The following is a 19,720-nucleotide window of genomic DNA, read 5'->3' as shown; positions in this document are numbered from 1 at the left end:
GGCAGCCATCTGATGAAGGTAGCCATGTCTCCTGAATCACAATTCGCCATAGCCAACTCACCACGGCCAACTTACTGTGAGACAATTCACCGTTGGACAAGAGTTACACTAATATCAAAGAAATGGGGGCATAGAAGCATTAGAGAAAGAATGCAAAAGGAGGAACAGAATGGAGTGTGAATGACAAAATATAAAAAAAAATTAAGTTATTCTGAACACTTGAATTGTTAAATTGTCCAACAGCGAGTTGGCTGCAGTGAGTTGGCCACAATAAATTGGCCATGGTCAGTTGGCCATAGGGAGTTGGCTTGGAGAGTTGTCCATAGAATGTTGGCCATGGCAAGTTGACATGGCAAGTTGCGGCAAGGTAGCCATGGCAAATTGACTATAGAGAGCCATGGAGAATTGGCTATAGAGAGTTGACCATAGAGTGTTGGCCATGGTGAGTTGACCAAAGAGAGTTGGCCATGGTGAATTGGTCATAGAGAGGCATGGCGAGTTGGCCGTAGAGAGTTGACCATAGAGTGTTGACCATGTCAAGTTGACCATAGAAAGTTAGCCATGGCGAGGTGGCCATAGAGATTTGGCCATGGCCAGTTGGTCATGGTGTATTGGCTGCAGCAAGTTGGCATAGCAAGTTGGCCATGATAAATCCAGGGCAAGTTGGCCGTGGTGAGTTGACCATAGAGAGTTGGCCATGGCAAGTTGTCTGTGGAGAGTTGGTCATGGCGAGAATGATTCTGGAAGATTTGCAGAGGAAAATCCGGAGCCTTCTAGGCTGAGCCACACCCTTGGAAGGAAGATGCTTCCCCTTCCTTGGCTGACAGGAGGGAAGGAGCACGAGTGTCCAGCAGTCAAAGGGTTTTCAAAAGAGTGACTTCCTAATAAACTCCAGGTGCCACTCTGCCAAGGGCACTTATTGTGAAAGAAGTGGAAAAACAGAGACTCAGAACTGGGCTGATTTGGCAAAGTTTGAAAGATCTAAATTGGAAAACGGGATGTGAATGTCTGTCAATCATGGGGAAATGTGGATTTCAATAAACAGCAGCTGGAAACAGTGCAGGTACTCCTCAACTTGCAACAGTGCATTTAGTGACCCTTCAAATTTGCAACGGTACTGGGAAAAGTGGCTTACGGCTGTTTTTCACAGTTACAACCTTTGCATGATCAAAATTCATAAATCATATTTATGAAGTTTGTGGTGTCCTGGGGTCATATGATCCCATTTTACGTCCTTCCAAGAAGCAAAGTCATTAGGGAAGCCAGATTCACTTAACAACTTGGTGACTTACCTTATCAACTGCAGTGATTCACTTAACAGCTGTGGCAAAGAAGGTCGTAAAATGGGGCAAAACTCGCTTAGCAAACATCTCCGCTTAACAACAGAAATCCTGGGCTCAGTTGTGGTCGCAGCTTCGAGGACTGCCTATATAATGTCACATGTTATGACATTTTAGGAACCTTTTTGGCAGACCGAGGTTTCACTCGCACCGGAGTATCGTAGGGCACGCCCTATAAGTGCCTCAAATGGACTTTTGAAACGCAGAAATGTTGCAAAATTAGATACAGCCTCTGCAGCCCTGTCCAATGTTTTGGGAAAGAAAAGCGGGTGGCAGAGTCACACAAAGCAGCTGACTCAAAATTGGGAGCAACCACAGGAAGCCACGTAAGCATGAGCCACTGCGCCAGCTGCATTCGCTCAACATGCCCGGTTTGGTTGTTGAACTCATCCTCTTCTTGGAATTGCCCAGTGCGTGAAGCCATGAAGGCATGAAAACAGTTAGGACGGCAGAACAAGGAAGCCCACTCAGGATGGACCATAAAGTTAAGGGCAACCCACGGAGAATTGAAAGGGTGCAGGAAAGAGCAGCGGAGATGACCAGAGGGCTGGAAGGTAGCGGGAACGGTTGCAGGAAGTGAGGGTGTCTAGTGAGTGAAAAGGAGGACCAGGGGTGACATGAGCCAGAATAAGAAGCAAAGAGAAGAGAAGATACAGAGTGGAGAGGAGAGGGGAGGAGAGAAAGATGAGATATTGGAAGGAATGGAATGGAACAGAATGGAACAGAATAATAGAATTAGGAACAGGAATAGAATAGGGAATAAGAATAAAATAGAAGAGAAATAGAGTAGAATAGTAGAATAGAATAATAGAATGGAATAGAATCATAGAATTGAATAGAATCATAGAATTGAATCATAGAATCAGAATCAGAATAGAATAGAATAGAATAGAATAGAATAGAATAGAATAAATGTTGGAAGGAATAGGATAGAATAGAACAGAATAGGCACTCATAACTTCTTTTTTTTAATAAAAGTTTTTATTTTTAAGACAAACATACACAAACAAAACATAAAAACATCTTCCATTTTATATACATACAGTGTGTCAGTTAGTTACAAGTCTTTTGTGCTGTCCTTTCATAGTCATTACTCATAGTTTATATAGATTTTCACATTGTCAAACTAACATATGCTTATATATTTATCAGTTATTAATCATCCATGACTAAACTATTTATTCCATCATTTTATACGAGATATTCCAAATTTTATTCTGAAATTTATATCGTACTTTCATCCAATGGTTATATATGTCTGTATTATATTTTATATCGATCTATTGAACTTCTATTACAGAATTATCTAATCTATTACATTACCATGTCTTTTTGTCCAACCATTGATAAAACCAATCCCATATCATATAAAATTGCTTATCTTCTTGCTCTCTAATTTCAGGCACCCACAACTTCTGAAGGCCAGTTCTTCCACTGGTAAATTGTTCGCACTGTCAGGAAAAATCTCCTTAGTGTTAGGCTGGTTCTCTTCTTGATTAGTTTCCATCTATTGTTTTCTTGCCTCCCTTTCCATATTTTGGAAAATAAGTTGACCTCCTCTTCTCCATGGCAGCCCCTCAAATACTGGAATATCACCCCTAGACCTTCTTTTCACTAGACTAGCCATACCCAGTTCCTGCAACCGTTCCTCATATGTTTTAGCCATTCCAGTCCCCTAATCATCTTTGTTGCTCTTCTCTGCACTCTTTCTAGAGCTTCAACATCTTTTTTGTGTGTGTATCATGGCAATACTTGCCGTATTCCAAGTGTGGCCTTACACAGGCCTTATTAAAGCGGTATTAACACTTCACGTGATCTTGATTCTATCCCCCTGTTGATGCAGCCTAGGATCACGATGGCTTTTTTGGCAGCTGCAGCACACGGCATATTTCAGTGGTTGTTTACTAGGACTCCGAAGTCCCTCTGGCAGTGGGCTCTGCTGTTGAGCCAGCTTCCAGCAATAAGTCTTAAATCTGCCACGGCTTCATTCTTTTAAGGGGGGAGGGGGTGGGGGGTGGAATGCCAACCTCGCCCTGTGGAGAATGAAGGCCTGTTTTCAGTTTCCTGGAACAAGCAGTGTGGGCGCCAGGTGTCCAGGACGGAGAGAGAAGGACAAACAAAGTGGCATGTCATCTTCTCTCAATGATCTGCGGAAATGACCTTGCAGGTATGCAGGGGTGAGATTCACAAATCCCAGCAACCAGTTCTCTGCCTGGTTGCTGGGTGGGTGTGGCCATGGTGGGCGTGGCCTACTGGAATTTCCGGGAGGGGCGTTTTTCCCCTTCCCCTTCCCCTTCCGGAGGCTTCCCTCGGGACTCTGGGAGGGCGAAAATGGCCTCCCCCGGGCTCCAGAAGACGGAAACAGGCCCGTTTCCGGACTTCCGGTACTTCTGGGAGGGCCGTTTTTCCCTCTCCCAGAGCCTCCGCACATACCCTGCACTTACCTGCGTCGAAAGTGGGCTGCATGGAGACTCTGGGGAGGGGAGGGGAGGGATGGGAGGGGCCAGCCATTCGGTTCCACTACCGGTTCGTCGAACCAGATGTAAATTTAACATCCAGTTTGGCCGAACCAGCTCAAACCGGCTGAATCCCACCCTTGCAAGTATGTAATGCACAACTTTAATAGCTGCATTCACATATTTGTGAAAGTCACAACTACACAGCCAGGGGAGAGGGAAGAAATAAGACCCCTCTCCAGAACGGCCCTTTTGCTAATGCTTTGGATAATGCGCTCTGAACATGGCTAGAGAGAATCTTGCACAATCTAGAATCTAAAACAACCCTTTTATTATTATTATTTTTAACGTGGTTTGCCGCTTCTACGTTTTGTTTCATGTACAGTAGTCCTTGTCATACGACCACAATGGAGGCCAAAATTTCTATGCTTGAGTCAGAGATTTGTGATGTGAATTTTGCCCCCTTTTACAACTTTTCTCCCCATCATTGTTAAGTGAATCGCTGCAGTGGTTAAGTTAATGACAGGGTCGTTAAGTGAATCTTAATTCCCCCTTGAGTTTGCTTTTCAGAAGGTCGCAAAAGGGGATTGCATGACACAGCGACCGTCATAAATAAGAGTCAGTTGCCAAGCACCTGAATTTTGATCACATGAGCATGGGAATGTCGCAATGGTCATAAGTGTGAAAAACGGCCATAAGTCACTATTTTCAGTGCTGTGTTTTCCTTTTGCGACCTTCTGACAAGCATAATCAGTGGGGCAGTAGCCAGATTCACTCCACTGCAATGTTTCACTGAACCACTGGGACAAGAAGAAAGGTCCTAAAATGGGGGCAAAACTCCCTTAACAAATGTCTCACTTAATAACAGAGAAATTATGGGCTCCATTGTGGTCGTAAGTCAAGGACTACCTGTAAACTAAGCACTTACAGGACAGGTTTTGGAAAGGGGAGTCGGGCTACAGACTATAAGTCCTGATTTAGTTCTCAACGTTTTTCTACTTAGATCTGCAGGGAGTATTTCTCACAAACAGGAAAGAGTCCGATTTAAGAGAGTTGGAAGGAACCTTGTGGGTCATCTAGTCCAACCCCCCACCCAACACCTTTTCTGACAGATGGCAGTCCAGCGAAGTGTTGGAAATGTCATCAGATACCTGGATCATACTACCATATGTGGTGGACATGCATTGACACTAAAAATATTGGACTAGAATGCACACGTGGTTGGAAAAAATGATAAAACAACTAATAGTCTTAAAACCAGAGACATTTTTATTGGGAATTTTGCCTGAAGGTTACAATAAAGAGATAATGTATTTGATTATCAATGTATTAACAGCAGCTAGAGTTGTATTTGCACAAAATTGGAAAAATGAGAAAATTCCGATGGAAGAGGAAACAATTAAGAAAATAATGGAATGTGCAGAAATGAGTAGATTGACTATGGCAATTAGAGAACAGGAAGAAAAAGATTATTATAAAATTTGGAATTTATTTTATGAATGGCTAGATAGAAGAGTAAGAAGTTGAAACTTGTAACAATAGTATATCGTAATTGATTGAGTTATACTGAATAAGATAATGAATATAGTTTAGGTAAGGATGTAATATATTTTTGAAAGATAATAATTACAATGTTAAGGATAATATAACAATTGACAAATGTAATATAAAATATTGATTAGAATGGTTATAAATATAAACAATCAAGAAATGTGTGATAATATTATTATGTGCACAAGATATATGTACCCAACCGACACATTGTAGAATCGGAAGATGGTTTTATTTGTTTGTTTTTGTTTTTATAAATAAAAACACTTTTTCAAAAAAGAAAAGACTGGACAGCCGCTTGTCTGAAATGGTGTATTTTATTTTTATTTAATTTGATTTGTCAATCACTTACAAGATAATAGATATAAGAATAAACATAGTTATGAATACATGAAATGGGTACATATAAGAAAAATAAAAGAAACAATAGGACAGGGAGGGTAGGCACGTTGGTGCGCTTATGCACGCCCCCTACAGGCCTCTTAGGAAAGGGGTGAGGTCAATAGTAGACAGTCTAAGGTTAAAGTTTTTGGGGTTTGGGGAAGAAACCACAGAGTCAGGTAGAGGATTCCAGACATTGACCACTCGGTTGCTGAAGTCATATTTCCTGCAATCAAGTTTGGTGCGGTTAACCTTGAGTCTGTATCTGTTGTTTGCTCTTGTATTATTATGACTGAAACTGAAGTATTCATTGATAGGTAGGACATTGCAATGCATGATTTTATATACTATACTTAGATCAGACCGAAGGCAGCGTAGTTCTAGGTTTTCTAGGTCTAGAATTTCGAGTCTGGTGGCATAAGGTATTCTGCAACGAGTAGAGGAGTGGAGAACTCTTCTCGTGAAATATTTCTGGACTTTCTCCACTGTGTTAATATCAGACACATAATATGGGTTCCCATACAGTTGATGAGCTGTATTCGAGTATTGGTCTAGCAAATGTTTTGTATGCTCTAGTTATTAGTGTAATATTACCAGAGAAAAAGCTGCGCAAGATTAGGTTAACAACTCTTAACACCTTTTTGACTATGTAGTTGCAGTGGGCTCTTAGCACTTAGGTCATTAGAGGTGAGTATTCCAAGGTCCTTGACAGAGTTTGGATCATCAACAAGGTCTTGACTATTCAGCCTGTATTTTATTTTCTGATTTTTTTTTTGCCAATATGTAGGACAGAGCATTTATTTGTTGAGATTTGAAGCTGCCATTTGTTTGACCATTCTGATACATAGTCGAGGTCTTTTTGAAGGGTAGCAGTATTGTCTGTGGTGTTGAACAGCTTTACATCATCAGCAAAGAGAATGCATTTATCATTTATGTAGAGCATGAAGAGAGAGGTAGGGTCTCCTGCTTGATCAAGGGGGCTGGACTAGAAGACCTCCAAGATCCCTTCCAACTCTATTCTGATTGATTGAAATAGATCCCCTAACGTTGCTTTTCAACGTCCTCAACAGCGCTGAAGAAGTCAATTGGCGCGCGAGGTGGAAAAAAAGGAGCTGTCCCTTTAAGTGGAAGCCACGCCCCTTTCCTCGGAGTTTAAAAGAGCCTGGAATGCGGGCGGACGAGGCGCTTTAACGCCGGGCGGGTTCGGCGCGGCTGGCAGCTTCTCTGAGGGAAAAGGGGCGGAGTCAGGGGCGGAGCCAGGGGCGCGGCGTCGCCCGTGAAGCGCAGAGCAGACAGACGCCTCTCTGGCGCCGCCTAAAGGCGAGAGAAGTCGCTGCCGCTCCCAGGAAAGCAAAACTCTGCGAATCCGGCCCGGAAAAGCTATCCCGAAGTGCTCGTCCCGACACGCGTTGACTGGACCCCGTTGCAGGGGTATTTCTGCGGGCGTCTGGGGCCGCGTCATGCTGAACCAGGTTAGTGGAGGATCCGGCGGCTGCATCCTGGCTAGTGAGGAGTCCTGGTTATTTATTTATTTTATATTATATTTTCCTATTAGTATCATTTTATAAAGCCTTAGGAAGGAGACAGCTGGGATTTTGCATCCAGTTTTGGGTCCCCACGTTGCAAAAAGAGATGTTGAGACTTTGGAAAGAGTGCAGAGAAGAGCAACTAAGATGATTTAGGGGACTGGAGGCAGAAACATAGGAAGAACAGTTGCAGGTATGTCTAATTTAATGAAAAGAAGAACCAGGGGCAACATGATAGTATTCCAGTATTTGAGGGGCTGCCACAAAGAAAAGGGGGCCAGCTTATTCTTCAGAGCACCAGAAGGCAAGACAAGAAACAAGGATTGGAAGCTAACCAAGGAGAGAAGCAACTAGAATTAGGGAGAAATTTCCTAACAGTGAGAACAATTAGCCAATTAGCTTGCCACCAGAAGTTGGTGCTGCTTCATCACTGGAGGTTTTAAAGAAGAGACTGGACAGCTACCTGTCTGGAATGGTGTATGATCTCCTGCTTGAACAGGGGTTGGACTAGAAGACCTCCAAGGTCCCTTCCAGCTTGATTCTGATTCATATGTTTAGTCAGTAAATGAGTTAACGGTGCTGGTGTAATCAGCTCTAACTTGGTTTGCATCCTTTTTCAAGCCGTGGTTTGTTTAACCCCCCCCCTTTTTTTTTTTTGCACAAATTGCAGTTCAGGTGTGATAAACCAGGAACTCTTTTTACAAACATCGGTGGATAAGTTTTGTGAACTTTAATAAGCATGTTATGCCTTAATGCAGTGTGAGCCTCCCTTGCAGGAGCGGGGTGTGCCTTTAATGTTGTATGTGGGAATGCAGATACAGGTACGATAGTCCTCGGCTTACGGCTGAAATGGAGCCCAAAATGTCTGTTGGTAGGCGAGACAGTTGCTCAATGAGGTTTGGGCCATTTTACGACCTTTCTTGTCACAGTTGTTAAGTGAAACCGTGCAGTGGTTAAGTTAGTAACTTGGTTTTTAAATGAATCTGGTTTCCCCATTGACTTTGCTTGTTAGAAGGTCACAAATAATCACATTGATCAACCAACATCATAAATATGAGTCAGTTGCATGTGACCTCAAGATGCAAACCGTCATAAATATGACCCTGCCACCATCATAAAGATGATGGTGACCGAGGGGATGTGATCATTATGACCCACGGTCTTAAATGTGAAAAATGGTCATCAGTCACTTTTTTCAGCGGTATTGTAACTTGGAACGCTCACTAAATGCATACAGGCACTACCTGTATGGGGACTGAGACATGCTGATGCCACTCTGTGTCCACACAACACCCTACCTGGTTTTGCAAATAGGGTGTCCACAGCACACGTAATGCTAAAATGTGCGGATGGCATATTGGGATGGTTCACACAATGCATTTAGAAGGATAATAATTTTCTTTTCCCCATCTGAGCCACAAATTACTCGGCGCCTGTTTAATCCTGCTAAGTTTGTGTTCTCAGCTGCTCTGTATTACTTTGAGTATCCCTTTAAGCGTGTGATTTGTTTGCTTTAGATATTAGTGTATTTTATGACTAGGCTGTTGCATCTAGCTTTCTTTAGTAGAGATAGTCCTCAGCTTACGAGGACAATTGAGCCTGGAATGTATGTTGCTAAGTGAGAAATCTGTTAAGTGAGTTTTGCCCCATTTTTCTTGCCACGTTTGCTAAGGGAATCGGTGCTGTTGTTCAATTAGAAACACAGTTAAGTGAATTCTGACTTCCTTGTTGATTTTGCTTGTCAGAAAGTCACAAAAGGGGATCATGTGGCACCCCCCCCCCACTGCAACCGTTGTAAATATGAATCAGTTGTCAAGCATCCCAATGTAAACCACGTGACCATGGAGATGCTGCAAAGGTCTTATGTGTGAAAAATGGTCATAAGTCACTTTTTTCAGTGGCGTCGTAATTTTGAAAGGTTGCTAAAAGAACTGTTGTCAGTAGAGGACAACCTATATCATGATATTTTTCAAAAAAAATTAATGCAAGATAGTTCACAAACCTCAGAAGTCCTTTCTTTTCTCCTTGAAGGATTCTGGTTCTTTCCTGCTCACAGTCTCAAAATGTTGAGTTATTTGACTTAACTAGGATCAGCTCACCTGGGTAAATATGCTGTGTGAATGCAGGCTCTTTAAATCAGGGGTCTCCAACCTTGGCCACTTTAAGATTTGTGGACTTCATCTCCCAGAATTCCTCAGCCAGCTTTGCTGGGAGTTGAAGTCTACAAGTCTTAAAGGGGCCAAGGTTGGAGACCCCTGATTTAAATCCACCCTCATTGTACACCACGTACCTTTTTTGGGGGGGGGTTGAGCTGTTCTACCTAAAGAGTGGATTTCACCTGTGAGGAGGGGGGGTGGAGATTGGATGACCTGTTGCAGCAGGTGCATAGAAAGCCTGGGAAAGTAAATTTTTGGCAAGCAATTGCATTTTTTTTGGCTTGTTCCCGATTGTTCAAGGCAAGAATGTTGAAGGAGGAAACTCGATGGTTAGATGGCCATGATAAAATTTAGTGCACTCAAGATCCCTCATGCATGATTAAAGTTACTGTCATGAGCCTCTGCCCTAAACTTTCATTTTGAATCTGGGCAAAATGAAATATTAGCATATTTTTATATGCTAAGAAATGTTAGCATAAATATAGGCTAATAAAAAAGGAGGGACGGGAATTTGTGTGTGTGTGTGAGAGAGAGAGAGAGAGGGAGAGAGGTCAGGTATAGGTGGTCCTTGACCTACGACCACAATCGAGACCAAAATTTCTGTTGCTAAGCAAGACGTGGAGTTTTGCCCCGTTTGACGACCTTCCTTTCCATCGTTGTTAAGGGAATTGCTGCAATTGGTAAATGAGTAACCCAGTTGTTAAGTGAATCTGGCTTCCCCCTTGATTTTGCTCATCAGAAGGTCACAAAACATGGTCATGACACTGCGACCATCGTAAATAGGAACCAGGTGCCATTGATCACGTGGCCATGGGGTTGCTGCAAAGGTTGTAATTTAAAAAAAAAACACAAGACGCATTTTTCAGTGCCATGGGAACTTTGAACAGTCACTAAATGAGCTGTTGTAAGTTGAGGACTGGCCTGTACCATTGGTCTCTTTTTAGTTGCCAGCAGAAAGTGAGTGGGGAAAGTAGGGCATTCCTTAGATGCTTCAGATAATTGCTGGGCAGCTGAAGCTGTTGGCACGGAAGATTATTACTGGAGAGTATGACTGATGGCTCTTGGCTATGGATGTGTCCCATTGGAGAATATACATCCAGGGGATGGGGGGAAGACCAGGGTCAAGGGTGACAATGAATGATGTGTCTCAGAGTCGGCTGCACCCGGGTAACGCCGACATGGTCACTCCTAATAAATCATTTTTTTTTAACTGAGATATGTGGCTAGAGACTTACGATTTGAATGGGGGTGGATTTTCGGAGCCCTGACACCAGGACTGCTTGCATTGTATATACAGGCCGGGCAAAGCCTGGTGCACCTTTGGGAATTAGCTTCTCAGCAGGTCATCACCTATGATGGCAAGAACTAGTTGGGCATTTCTACTCCAGGGACAAGACCTGTGGTGCTCCAGATATTTCTGAACTGCTTCCCGGAATCTGTCAGTCCTGCCCCAGCTGGAGCCCTAAGAAGGAAAGACCCTCGACTCCCTTTGGTGAAGGTGAGGGGTTCTTGGACTGAGGATTAGCGGTGGCAAACAAAACAAGACCAGGGTTCCCACGCAAAAGTTTATGAACATTGCCCCTTCGTCCCGGCCCTCTCCCTCTCCCTTGACCAATGAACAGAATACAGAACAGAATAGAATAACCTTGGAGGTCCTCTAGTCCAACCCCCCTACTTAGGCAGAAAACCCTATACCATTTCAGACAAATGAATATCCAATCTCTTCTTAAAAACCTCCAGTGATGGAGCAACCACAACTTCTGGTGGCCAGCAGTTCCACTGATTAATTGTTCTCACCATCAGGAAATTTCTTCTTAATTCCAAGTTGCTTCTCTCCTTGATTCTCATTGTTTCTTGTCCTGCTTTCAGGTGCTTTGGACCATAAATTGACCCCCTCTTCTTTGTGGCAGCCCCTCAAATACTGGAAAAATGCTATTGTGTCTTCTTTTCATTAAACTAGACACACCCGATGGTGTGCCACCTAGTTATTGTGCCTAGCTATATTGGGAACGGCTTGGATGTTTGATGCAATTCTCATTCCATTCCCAAACTTCATGGCCTTAAAGACTGGAACAGGCTGGTTTTCTCACACCTCTGGTTTCCATCAAGCCTGCCACTTAGAAAGCACCGTTCCTCACAAACAGGAAAGATTCAGATTTAAGAGAGTTGGAAGGGACCCTGTAGGTCATCTAGTTCAACCCTCCCACCCAAGCCGGAGACCCAACACTTCCCCCTCCCTCTTTCACATCTCTACCCGCATAAATGCTTAGTGCCTATTAGGAACCATGGTAGTGTACTGGTTAGAGTGCAGTGTTGCAGGCTAATTCTCCCGACTACCAGCAGTTTGATCCTGATTGGCTCCAGGTTGACTCAGCCTTCCGTCCTTCCAAGCTCGGTAAAATGAGGACCCCGATTGTTGGGGGCAAGAGGCTGACTCGGTAAACTGGTTAGAGAGGACTGTGAAGCCCTGTGAAGTGGTATATCCGTCTAAGTGCTATTGTTATCTTCCTTCCTTCCTTCCTTCCTTCCTGTTAGAATGCAGTATTGCAGACTGTGAAACTGTAAATTGAAGTGCTATTGCTATCTTCCCTCCCTCCCTCCCTTCCTCCCTTCCTTCCTTCCTTCCTTCCTTCCTTCCTTCCTTCCTTCCTTCCTTCCTTCCCTCCCTCCCTCCCTCCCTCCCTCCCTCCCTTCTTCCTTCCTTCCTTCTTTCCTTCCTTCCTTCCCTCCCTCCCTTCCCAATGATTAGAATGCAATATTGCAGGCTAATTCTGCCGACTGCCAGGAGTTTGAATCCGACCAGGCTCAAGATTGACTCAGCCTTCCATCCTTCCGAGGTGAATAAAATGAGGACCCAGATTGTTGAGGGCAAGAGGCTGACTCTGTAAACCGCTTAGAGAAGGCTGGAAAGCAGTGTGAAGTGGTATATAAGTCTAAATGCTATTGTTACAGTTGTTCTATTTCCTCTCCTCCCGCCCCTCCAATAGATGATGGATGCCAGGATGCCAGCAAGGTGCCAAGCCAAAAATGCCTGACCTTGACAGGACCTTTCACCATTGGTTTCGGAGTTCCTGGAGCTGAGGCAAGCTCAGTTATCTCATATTGTTCAGTGCCTGAAAGATTGCTCAGGCCTTGGAAGCAAATCTTGTCCCTCCTGGTGTAAACATAATCTTGGCTTTATCAGTCATTGCAAACAAGGAGGGATAAACTTTGCCCCTTTGGGGACAGGCCAGTCTCTGGAGTTTCTCTTGGGACTCTCCTGCCAGGGCAGAGCAGCTCACGACAAAAGAGTAGGAGTAGAGTAGAGTAGAATTATAGAATAGAAATAGGAATAGAATAGAATTACAGAATTATAGAATGGAACAGAATTATAGAATGGAACAGAATAGAACAGAATATTATTATAGAATAGAATATTATTATAGAATGGAACAGAATTATAGAATAATAGAATAGAATTATTTATTGGCCAAGTGTGACTGGACACACAAGGAATTTGTTTCTGGTGCAGACGTTCAGAGTGTACATACAACAACAGACTGATAAATCATGATCATAATTGTAAAATACAATTACCATAAATCATAAGATACAACACAATTGTAGGACGCTAAATAAGCAATCAACATGAATCATACTAGGATACTTAAATAGTCAATATAAATCATAAGATACAAGCAACAAAGCTATAGTCATAAGATGATAAGGAAATAGGTGAGAGGAAAGATGAGATGGATAATACCGGTAGTAATACAGCCCTACTAAGTGGTTTGACAGTGTTGGGGGAATTAGTTGTGCAGCAGACTGATAGCATGGCGGGGAGGGGAAACTGTCCTTGTATCTATTTAAAAATTTAACAGATTAACAGAGTTGGACAGGACTTTGTAGGTCATCAAGTCCAACCCCCGCCCAAGCAGGAGACCCCACACCATTTGTTTTGGCGTGCAATGCACAGTAGCGCCATTTTGAGGGAAGACGTTGAAACAGGTTATGTCCAGGATGTGAGGGGTGTGTAGATATTTCATAGCCCTCCTTCTGATCTGTGCAGTATATGGGCAGGCTGGGTGCAGTTGTTTTTTTCTGCAGTCCTAGCTATCCGTCAAACTCTGTCCCTCTCCCTGTTTGGTTGCTGTGCCAAACCAGAGGGTTACAGAGGTGCAAATGAGAATGTCAATCATTCCTTTGTAGAACTGGATTAGCAGCTATCTGAGTTGGCACAAAATTGCCTTTTTAGCAGGGGGCTGCCATGGCAGCCGGATCAAGGGCCCTTTTTCTAACTCATAAACAGACCAGCTTGGCGTTTGCCAGGTTACGTCTATCCTTGTCACAAAGGTGTATGCCAAGCTGCCTCTTCTTGCGTTTTGCTTTGTTTTGTATCCTGGGTTGTTGCAAGAAAAGTGAATGCCTCAAGCTTTGCGGGGCTTAAGGGACCCATTCCCCCCTTTTAAAGCCTTCCCCCATCTCAAAATGACCCAGTTTCGAGGTCCTGACAGTTCTGTGAAAAGCAATGGCTACCCTACTGTTCCTTAACAATCAGGGTTATCCTTTACTAGCTCGATACCCGCGCTTCGCTACGAAGCTATGTGGTCGGGCTTAGTTTTTGGGGAGGAAAATAAGGTGGGGGGGAATTCTGCCTCTGCCTACCAGCATCCATCGGTATTCATCTGGCTAGCGTCCTGTCAGTGTGTGAGGGAGTTGAGGGCTGTTTGGAAACTGAAACAGTATTTGTGTGCTCAAGAAGGAGACAGCAAGGAGCCTGGGCGTGGCTTAGCTCAACTGTTCTGTACTAAAGCTGCTTGGTGCTCTGAAACTGAAACTCCTCTGCTTGTGTTTTGCAATTGGAAGAGATTTCTTTCCAGATGGGGTGGGGGAGGAGAACTCCTTAGCATCAGAGCCTGTTAATAATAATAATAATATAGGAAATTCTAAGGCTCTGATGGTCATTTCGAAAAATCTTTTCTTAGTGAGCACCTAGAAGCCAAGAGGAACCTACGTGCCAGATTTCAAGTTTCTAGGCTTTACGGTTCTGGAGATTTTCTGATGATGCGTGAGTGGTATTTTAGATAGATAGATAGATAGATAGATAGATAGATAGACAGACAGACAGACAGACAGACAGACAGACAGACAGACAGACAGACAAATAGAATTGATAGAAGATAGATTTCCACTGAATGTAATCAAGATTGTGAGAGAAAGATGGAAGGGAAGACATTTTTTTTTCCTCCCTGGGGAAAATCCAAATTGACTGCCATCCATTTTATTTTTCTTCCCTGCCCAGGAAAGAAGAGTTGGAAAATGTGAGGAACTGGTATGGGACCATCGCCATCGGCTGGCCTCTTCCTGGTTCTGTGCGTGGCATTCCTGGCTTGGGCCCAGAGTCCTGGGACGTCTCCTTGCCAGTTAGTCTCTAACACCGTCGCTCCTTGCCGAGGCCAAAAGCTGCTCCACGTCCCCCAGGACCTTCCCAGCACCCTGGAGAAGCTGGACCTCTCCTACAACAAGATCGAACAGATCGGCTCGGCGGACTTCTCGTCCTTGACTCGGCTGAAAGAGTTAGATCTCGGTTACAACCACATCTTCTCGATCGCCAACGACTCCTTCGCGTCCAACCTCCTTTTGGAGAAGTTGAGTCTCTTCAACAACTCCTTGGGAGAAATCCCGTCTCTGGCTTTGAGGCCTTTGAAGCGGCTGACTGCCTTGTCGATCTCAAACAACCTCTATCCTCGCTCGAGGCTGGACGAGGTGTTCAGCTCCCTGGAGAACCTCCAAGAGTTCTCCCTGGGCGGCCCTGTTGTTTACACGGTGGGCAGTGAAGACTTTGTTCCTCTGAAGGACATTCCGTTGAAGAAGTTTTTCCTCAAAACTGCTTCCAGTTTGACGGAGTATCAAGAAGGGGCCTTCTCTAAGCTCAACACCGCCGAATTGTGGTGCGACGTGGCACTGGACAGAAACCCGGGGGCCCTGCCTCTTATGCTCCGTGACTTGAAAGGGAAGCAGCTCCATTATCTCCGTTTCCGTAACCTCTTCGAGTTCACCTACTACACCGATTCCGTAGACCTCTTCGCTGGCTTGGCTGAGGTCCATGTGGGAGAGCTGGTCTTCTACAGGGGGAAATTCAACGAGAACCTGCTGCGTTTGGTCCTCTTAAATGTCCAGAAGTCTCACGTGCGAGACCTCTCCTTCATTGCTATCGATTTCGCCCGGTCTCCCGAGTGGAAGCTTCCAGAAGCTGGCATCGCCAACCTGACCCTCCGCCGTTTGTTGCTGAAGGACATCAGTAACCCCGATATTTTGCGTTTTGACTGGACTTTTACCTGGTTTGCTGGGGTAACCTACCTTTCTATTCTCAACGTCAACTTTAACTTCGTGCCCTGTGACGCCTGGGGGGAAATGAGGAACGTGGAGGTTCTAGATGTTTCTAATAACCGCTTGTTAGACGGATACATTTACAACGAAGGCTGTTTATATCAAGGAATCATGCCCAGCCTGGAGCACTTCAATCTTAGCAACAACGCTTTAACCGACCTGAGCACAGTCTCCAAGCTGACATCCAGCTGGCCCCGACTATCTAAGCTAGATCTAAGCCACAATCAAATCAGGAACTGTAAGGAATTGCCGTGTGGTTGGAGCCCCAGTCTTGTTTGGTTGGACTTGGCTTACAACGTAGTCACGATGGGGATCTTCCAGTGCCTTCCCACCCGGTTGCAGTTCCTGGATTTGTCCTACTCTCAGTTGGAACGCCTTGAGATGGCGTACTTTGAGGTCACTGTGGACCTCCAAGAGCTGCGCCTGAGTGGGAACAAGATCAAGTTTATCCCGACCGAATGGAGATGCCCGAATCTCCGGGTTTTGGCCATCGACGGCAACTCCTTCGGTGTCATCGGCAAAGGCTCCTTTGTGAATATGCCACAGCTCACGCAGCTGAAAGCGGGGAACAACCCTTACCATTGTGTCTGCGACCTCTATGGCTTCCTTCAAGAGACCCTGAGGAATGGCAAGTTGCAGATTGTGGACTGGCCCAGCGGGTGGACCTGTTATCATCCCGAGCCCCTGCTCGACACGGCGGTGATTGCTTACACCCCGAGGCTGACCCAGTGTAGTGTCATGGTGGTGGTAGCCATTGCTGTCTCCATCACAGCCACTGTGGTGATCGCCATCATGGTTTTGTGTTGGCGGTTCAACGTACCCTGGTATCTCAAGGCCACCCTCCAAGTCGTGCGCTCCAAATATCGGTCCGGCCGCTCCCAACCGTTGCGCGACTTCACGTACCATGCTTTCATCTCTTACAGCTGCTCCGACGCAGACTGGGTCAGGCGGGAACTGCTCCAGAGGCTGGAGGCCTCGACCCCGCCGTACCGCATCTGCATTCACGAGCGGGATTTCACGCCCGGCCGCTGGATCATCGACAATATCATTGAGAACATTGAAAATAGCCGCAAAATCATTTTTGTGCTTTCGCGCAGCTTTGTTGACAGCGACTGGTGCAATTATGAGCTCTACTTCGCTCACCAGCGGGCGGTGGGGATGAACTTTGAGGACGTGGTTTTGGTGGTGAAGGAAGCCATCGACCCGCAAGCGCTGCCCAACAAGTTTTGCCGACTGAGGAAGATGCTGAGCAAAAGGACTTACTTAGAGTGGCCTTCGGAGCCCGGGCGCCAGGCCTTCTTCTGGGTGCAGCTGACGTCCGTCCTGGGGAAGGCTGAGGTAATCAAGAAGGACCCAAAGGGGGACCCAGGCGACGTTGCTTGCAGGAAAAGCAACATGGCTGACAACTGCCTCGAAATGGATACTGTGGCTGATGCAGACGGTGTTCCAGCGTGTTAAATAGGACTGAGTTTAAGCCAAGAAGGACCTCAGAGTTTAATTAGTGATTTGTTTGATCATGGTTTCTTCAGGAAGCTGCAATGGCTGGATTCACAGATGATGCTCAAGCTGTAAACCATGGTTTGTGAATTGCTATGACTGAGTTCTCACAGCGTGCCAAAAATGCCTACAGGATGGGCTTCTCTTTCTGTTTGAATCTTGGCTAAGACTTGTTTAGTTTAGGGTTCAATATGTTGTCCACAATCCTCAAACTGATTTAATTTAGACCCAAGTTAAGCGTGTTGTGTAGAACCTTCCTGTCAGTATCATTCTACAAAGGGGGAATTCCAGTCATCTTACTGTTTCTTGGGTTTACCTCAGGGTTAACCAAATTACAGAAGAAAGGGGCCTTGGAGGTCATCTAGTCCAAATTAGGGGACTGGAGGCTAAAACATACAATGCAGGAACTGGGCCTGGTTAGTCTAGGGAAGAGAAAGACCAGGGGAGGCATGATAGCAGCCTTCCAATATGTGAGGGGCTGCCACAGAGGGGAGGAAGGGGTCAAGTTTTTTCCAAGAAAGAGAAAGAAAGAAAGAAAAAAGAAAGAAAGAAAGAAAAGAGAGAGAGACAAGAGAGAGAGAGAGAGAAAGAGGAAGGAAGGAAGGAAGGAAAGAAAGACATCTGGGCAAACCATGGATGGACAGAAGACATGCCTAGTTTAAGGAAAAGAAGGATGGTGTGACATGATAGCAGTCTTCCAATATCTTCCAATATCAATATTCCAATGTGTTAACATGGTTCTTGGGTCACAGTGATATCCAAGTGTTGTTGCTGATTTCTAATGCCCTGAACAGGACAATTTTTAGGATATTTTATGGATGGGTGAAGCTATCATTTTTTAGCTAAACAGTCAATTTTGTATGGAAATAAAGGTAGTCCTCGTTTTACAACTGCAATGGAGCCCAACATTTCTATTGCTAAGTGAAACATTTGTTTTAAGTTAATTTTGCTCCATTTTATGACCTCTCTTGCCACCATTGTTAAGTGAGTAATCTGGTTGTTAAGTGAATCCAGCTTCCCCATTGACTTTGCTTGAAGGTTGCAAAAGGGGATCACGTAACTCCGGGACACTGCAACTGTCATAAATAGGAGTCAGTTGCCAATCATGTGACTTTTGATCACATGGCCATGGTGACGTGGCTCCGGTCTTAAGTGTGAAAAATAGCCATAAGTCACTTTTTTCAGTGCCGTTGTAACTTTGAACGGTCACGAAACGAATTGAGCAAGTCAGGAGTTACTTGTATCACTGTCCTTTGTCTGCTTCAGTAATTAAAGTTTTATTAAATATTGTCATTTTGTCTCTTGTGTTTTCTATGAAACGTTCAGCATTTTGCAGTGGTTTTAATTTAAAAGCCCTGGTGGCGCAGTGGTTAGAATGCAGCATTGCACGCTAATTCTGCCGACTGCCAGCAGTTCAATCCTGACTGGCTCAAGGTTGCCTTCCATCCTTCCAAGGTTGGTAAAAGGAGGACCCAGAATTGTTGGGGGCCAAGAGGCTGACTCTGTAAACTGCTTAGAGAGGGCTGGAAAGCACTGCGAAGCGGTATATCAGTCTAAGAGTAATTGCTATCTTCCTTCCTTCCTTCCTTCCTTCCTTCCTTCCTGGGTTTCCTTCCTATCTCCTTCCTTCTTTTTTCCTTCCTTCCTTCCTTCCTTCCTTCCTTCCTTCCTTCCTTCCTTCCTTCCTTCCTTCCTTCCTTCCTTCCTGGGTTTCCTTCCTATCTCCTTCCTTCTTTTTCCTTCCTTCCTTCCTTCCTTCCTTCCTTCCTTCCTTCCTTCCTTCCTAGGTTTCCTTTCTTCCCATCTCCTTCCTTCCTTCCGTCCTTCCTTCCCATTTCCTTCCTTCCTTCCTTCCTTCCTTCCTTCCTTCCTTCCTTCCTTCCTTCCTTCCTTCCTAGGTTTCCTTTCTTCCCATCTCCTTCCTTCCTTCCGTCCTTCCTTCCCATTTCCTTCCTTCCTTCCTTCCTTCCTTCCTTCCTTCCTTCCTTCCTTCCTTCCTTCCTTCCTTCCTTCCTTCCCATCTCCTCCCTCCCTCCCTCCCTCCCTCCCTCCCTAGTGATTAGAATGCAGTATTGCAGGCTAATCCTGCCAACTGCCAGGAATTCGATCCTGACCAGCTAAAGATTGACTCAGCCTTCCATCTTTCTGAGGTCGGTAAAATGAGGACCCTGATTGTTGGGGGCCAGAGGCTGGCTCTGTAAACTGCTTAGAAAGGGATGTAAAACACCATGAAGCGGTATATAAGACGAAGTGCTATTGCTATTTTCCTTCCTTCCTAGGTTTCCTTCCTTCCTTCCTTCCTTTCTTCCCTCCCCAGTGATTAGAATGCAGTATGGCAGGCTAATTCTGCCAACTGCCGGGAGTTCAGTCATGACCGGCTCAAGGTTGACTCAGCCTTCCGTCCTTCCAAGGTTGGTAAAATGAGGACCCAGATCATTGGGGAC

At 44.9% G+C, this 19,720-nt stretch overlaps 1 protein-coding gene and 1 long non-coding RNA gene across 3 annotated transcripts; both read left to right on the top strand.

Moving 5' to 3' along the window:
• The first annotated feature begins 2,664 nt into the window (after window positions 1-2,664).
• On the top strand, window positions 2,665-5,631 carry LOC148124546 (uncharacterized). Its single transcript, XR_015739709.1, has 2 exons — window positions 2,665-3,507; window positions 4,808-5,631. It is a non-coding gene; the product is annotated as an uncharacterized LOC148124546 (long non-coding RNA).
• A 1,276-nt stretch (window positions 5,632-6,907) lies between these two features.
• Window positions 6,908-18,569, top strand: LOC113450571 (toll-like receptor 2). Of its 2 annotated transcripts, XM_087913752.1 has the most exons (3): window positions 6,910-7,200; window positions 12,398-12,492; window positions 14,692-18,569. In XM_087913752.1, the coding sequence occupies exon 3, from the start codon at window positions 14,724-14,726 to the stop codon at window positions 17,235-17,237; it is 2,514 nt and encodes an 837-aa protein (XP_087769878.1). In that variant the 5' UTR covers window positions 6,910-7,200; window positions 12,398-12,492; window positions 14,692-14,723; the 3' UTR covers window positions 17,238-18,569. The 2 variants fall into 2 exon arrangements, with proteins under 2 accessions (XP_026577588.2, XP_087769878.1); XM_026721803.2 differs by lacking the exon at window positions 12,398-12,492 and having other exon boundaries at window positions 6,908-7,200.
• The last annotated feature ends 1,151 nt before the right edge of the window (window positions 18,570-19,720 follow it).

Source organism: Pseudonaja textilis, chromosome 16, assembly GCF_049901715.1.
Source record: "Pseudonaja textilis isolate UNSWEBS1 chromosome 16, rPseTex1.2, whole genome shotgun sequence".
In the NCBI taxonomy this organism is placed as follows: Eukaryota; Metazoa; Chordata; class Lepidosauria; order Squamata; family Elapidae; genus Pseudonaja; species Pseudonaja textilis.
Note: the sequence above shows the minus strand (reverse complement) of the source record. Positions and strands in the feature narration are given on the sequence as shown.

Excerpts from the sequence above, each read along its gene's own strand:
- LOC113450571 (XM_026721803.2), top strand. The coding sequence starts at position 14,724 with ATGGGACCATCGCCATCGGCTGGCCTCTTCCTGGTTCTGTGCGTGGCA.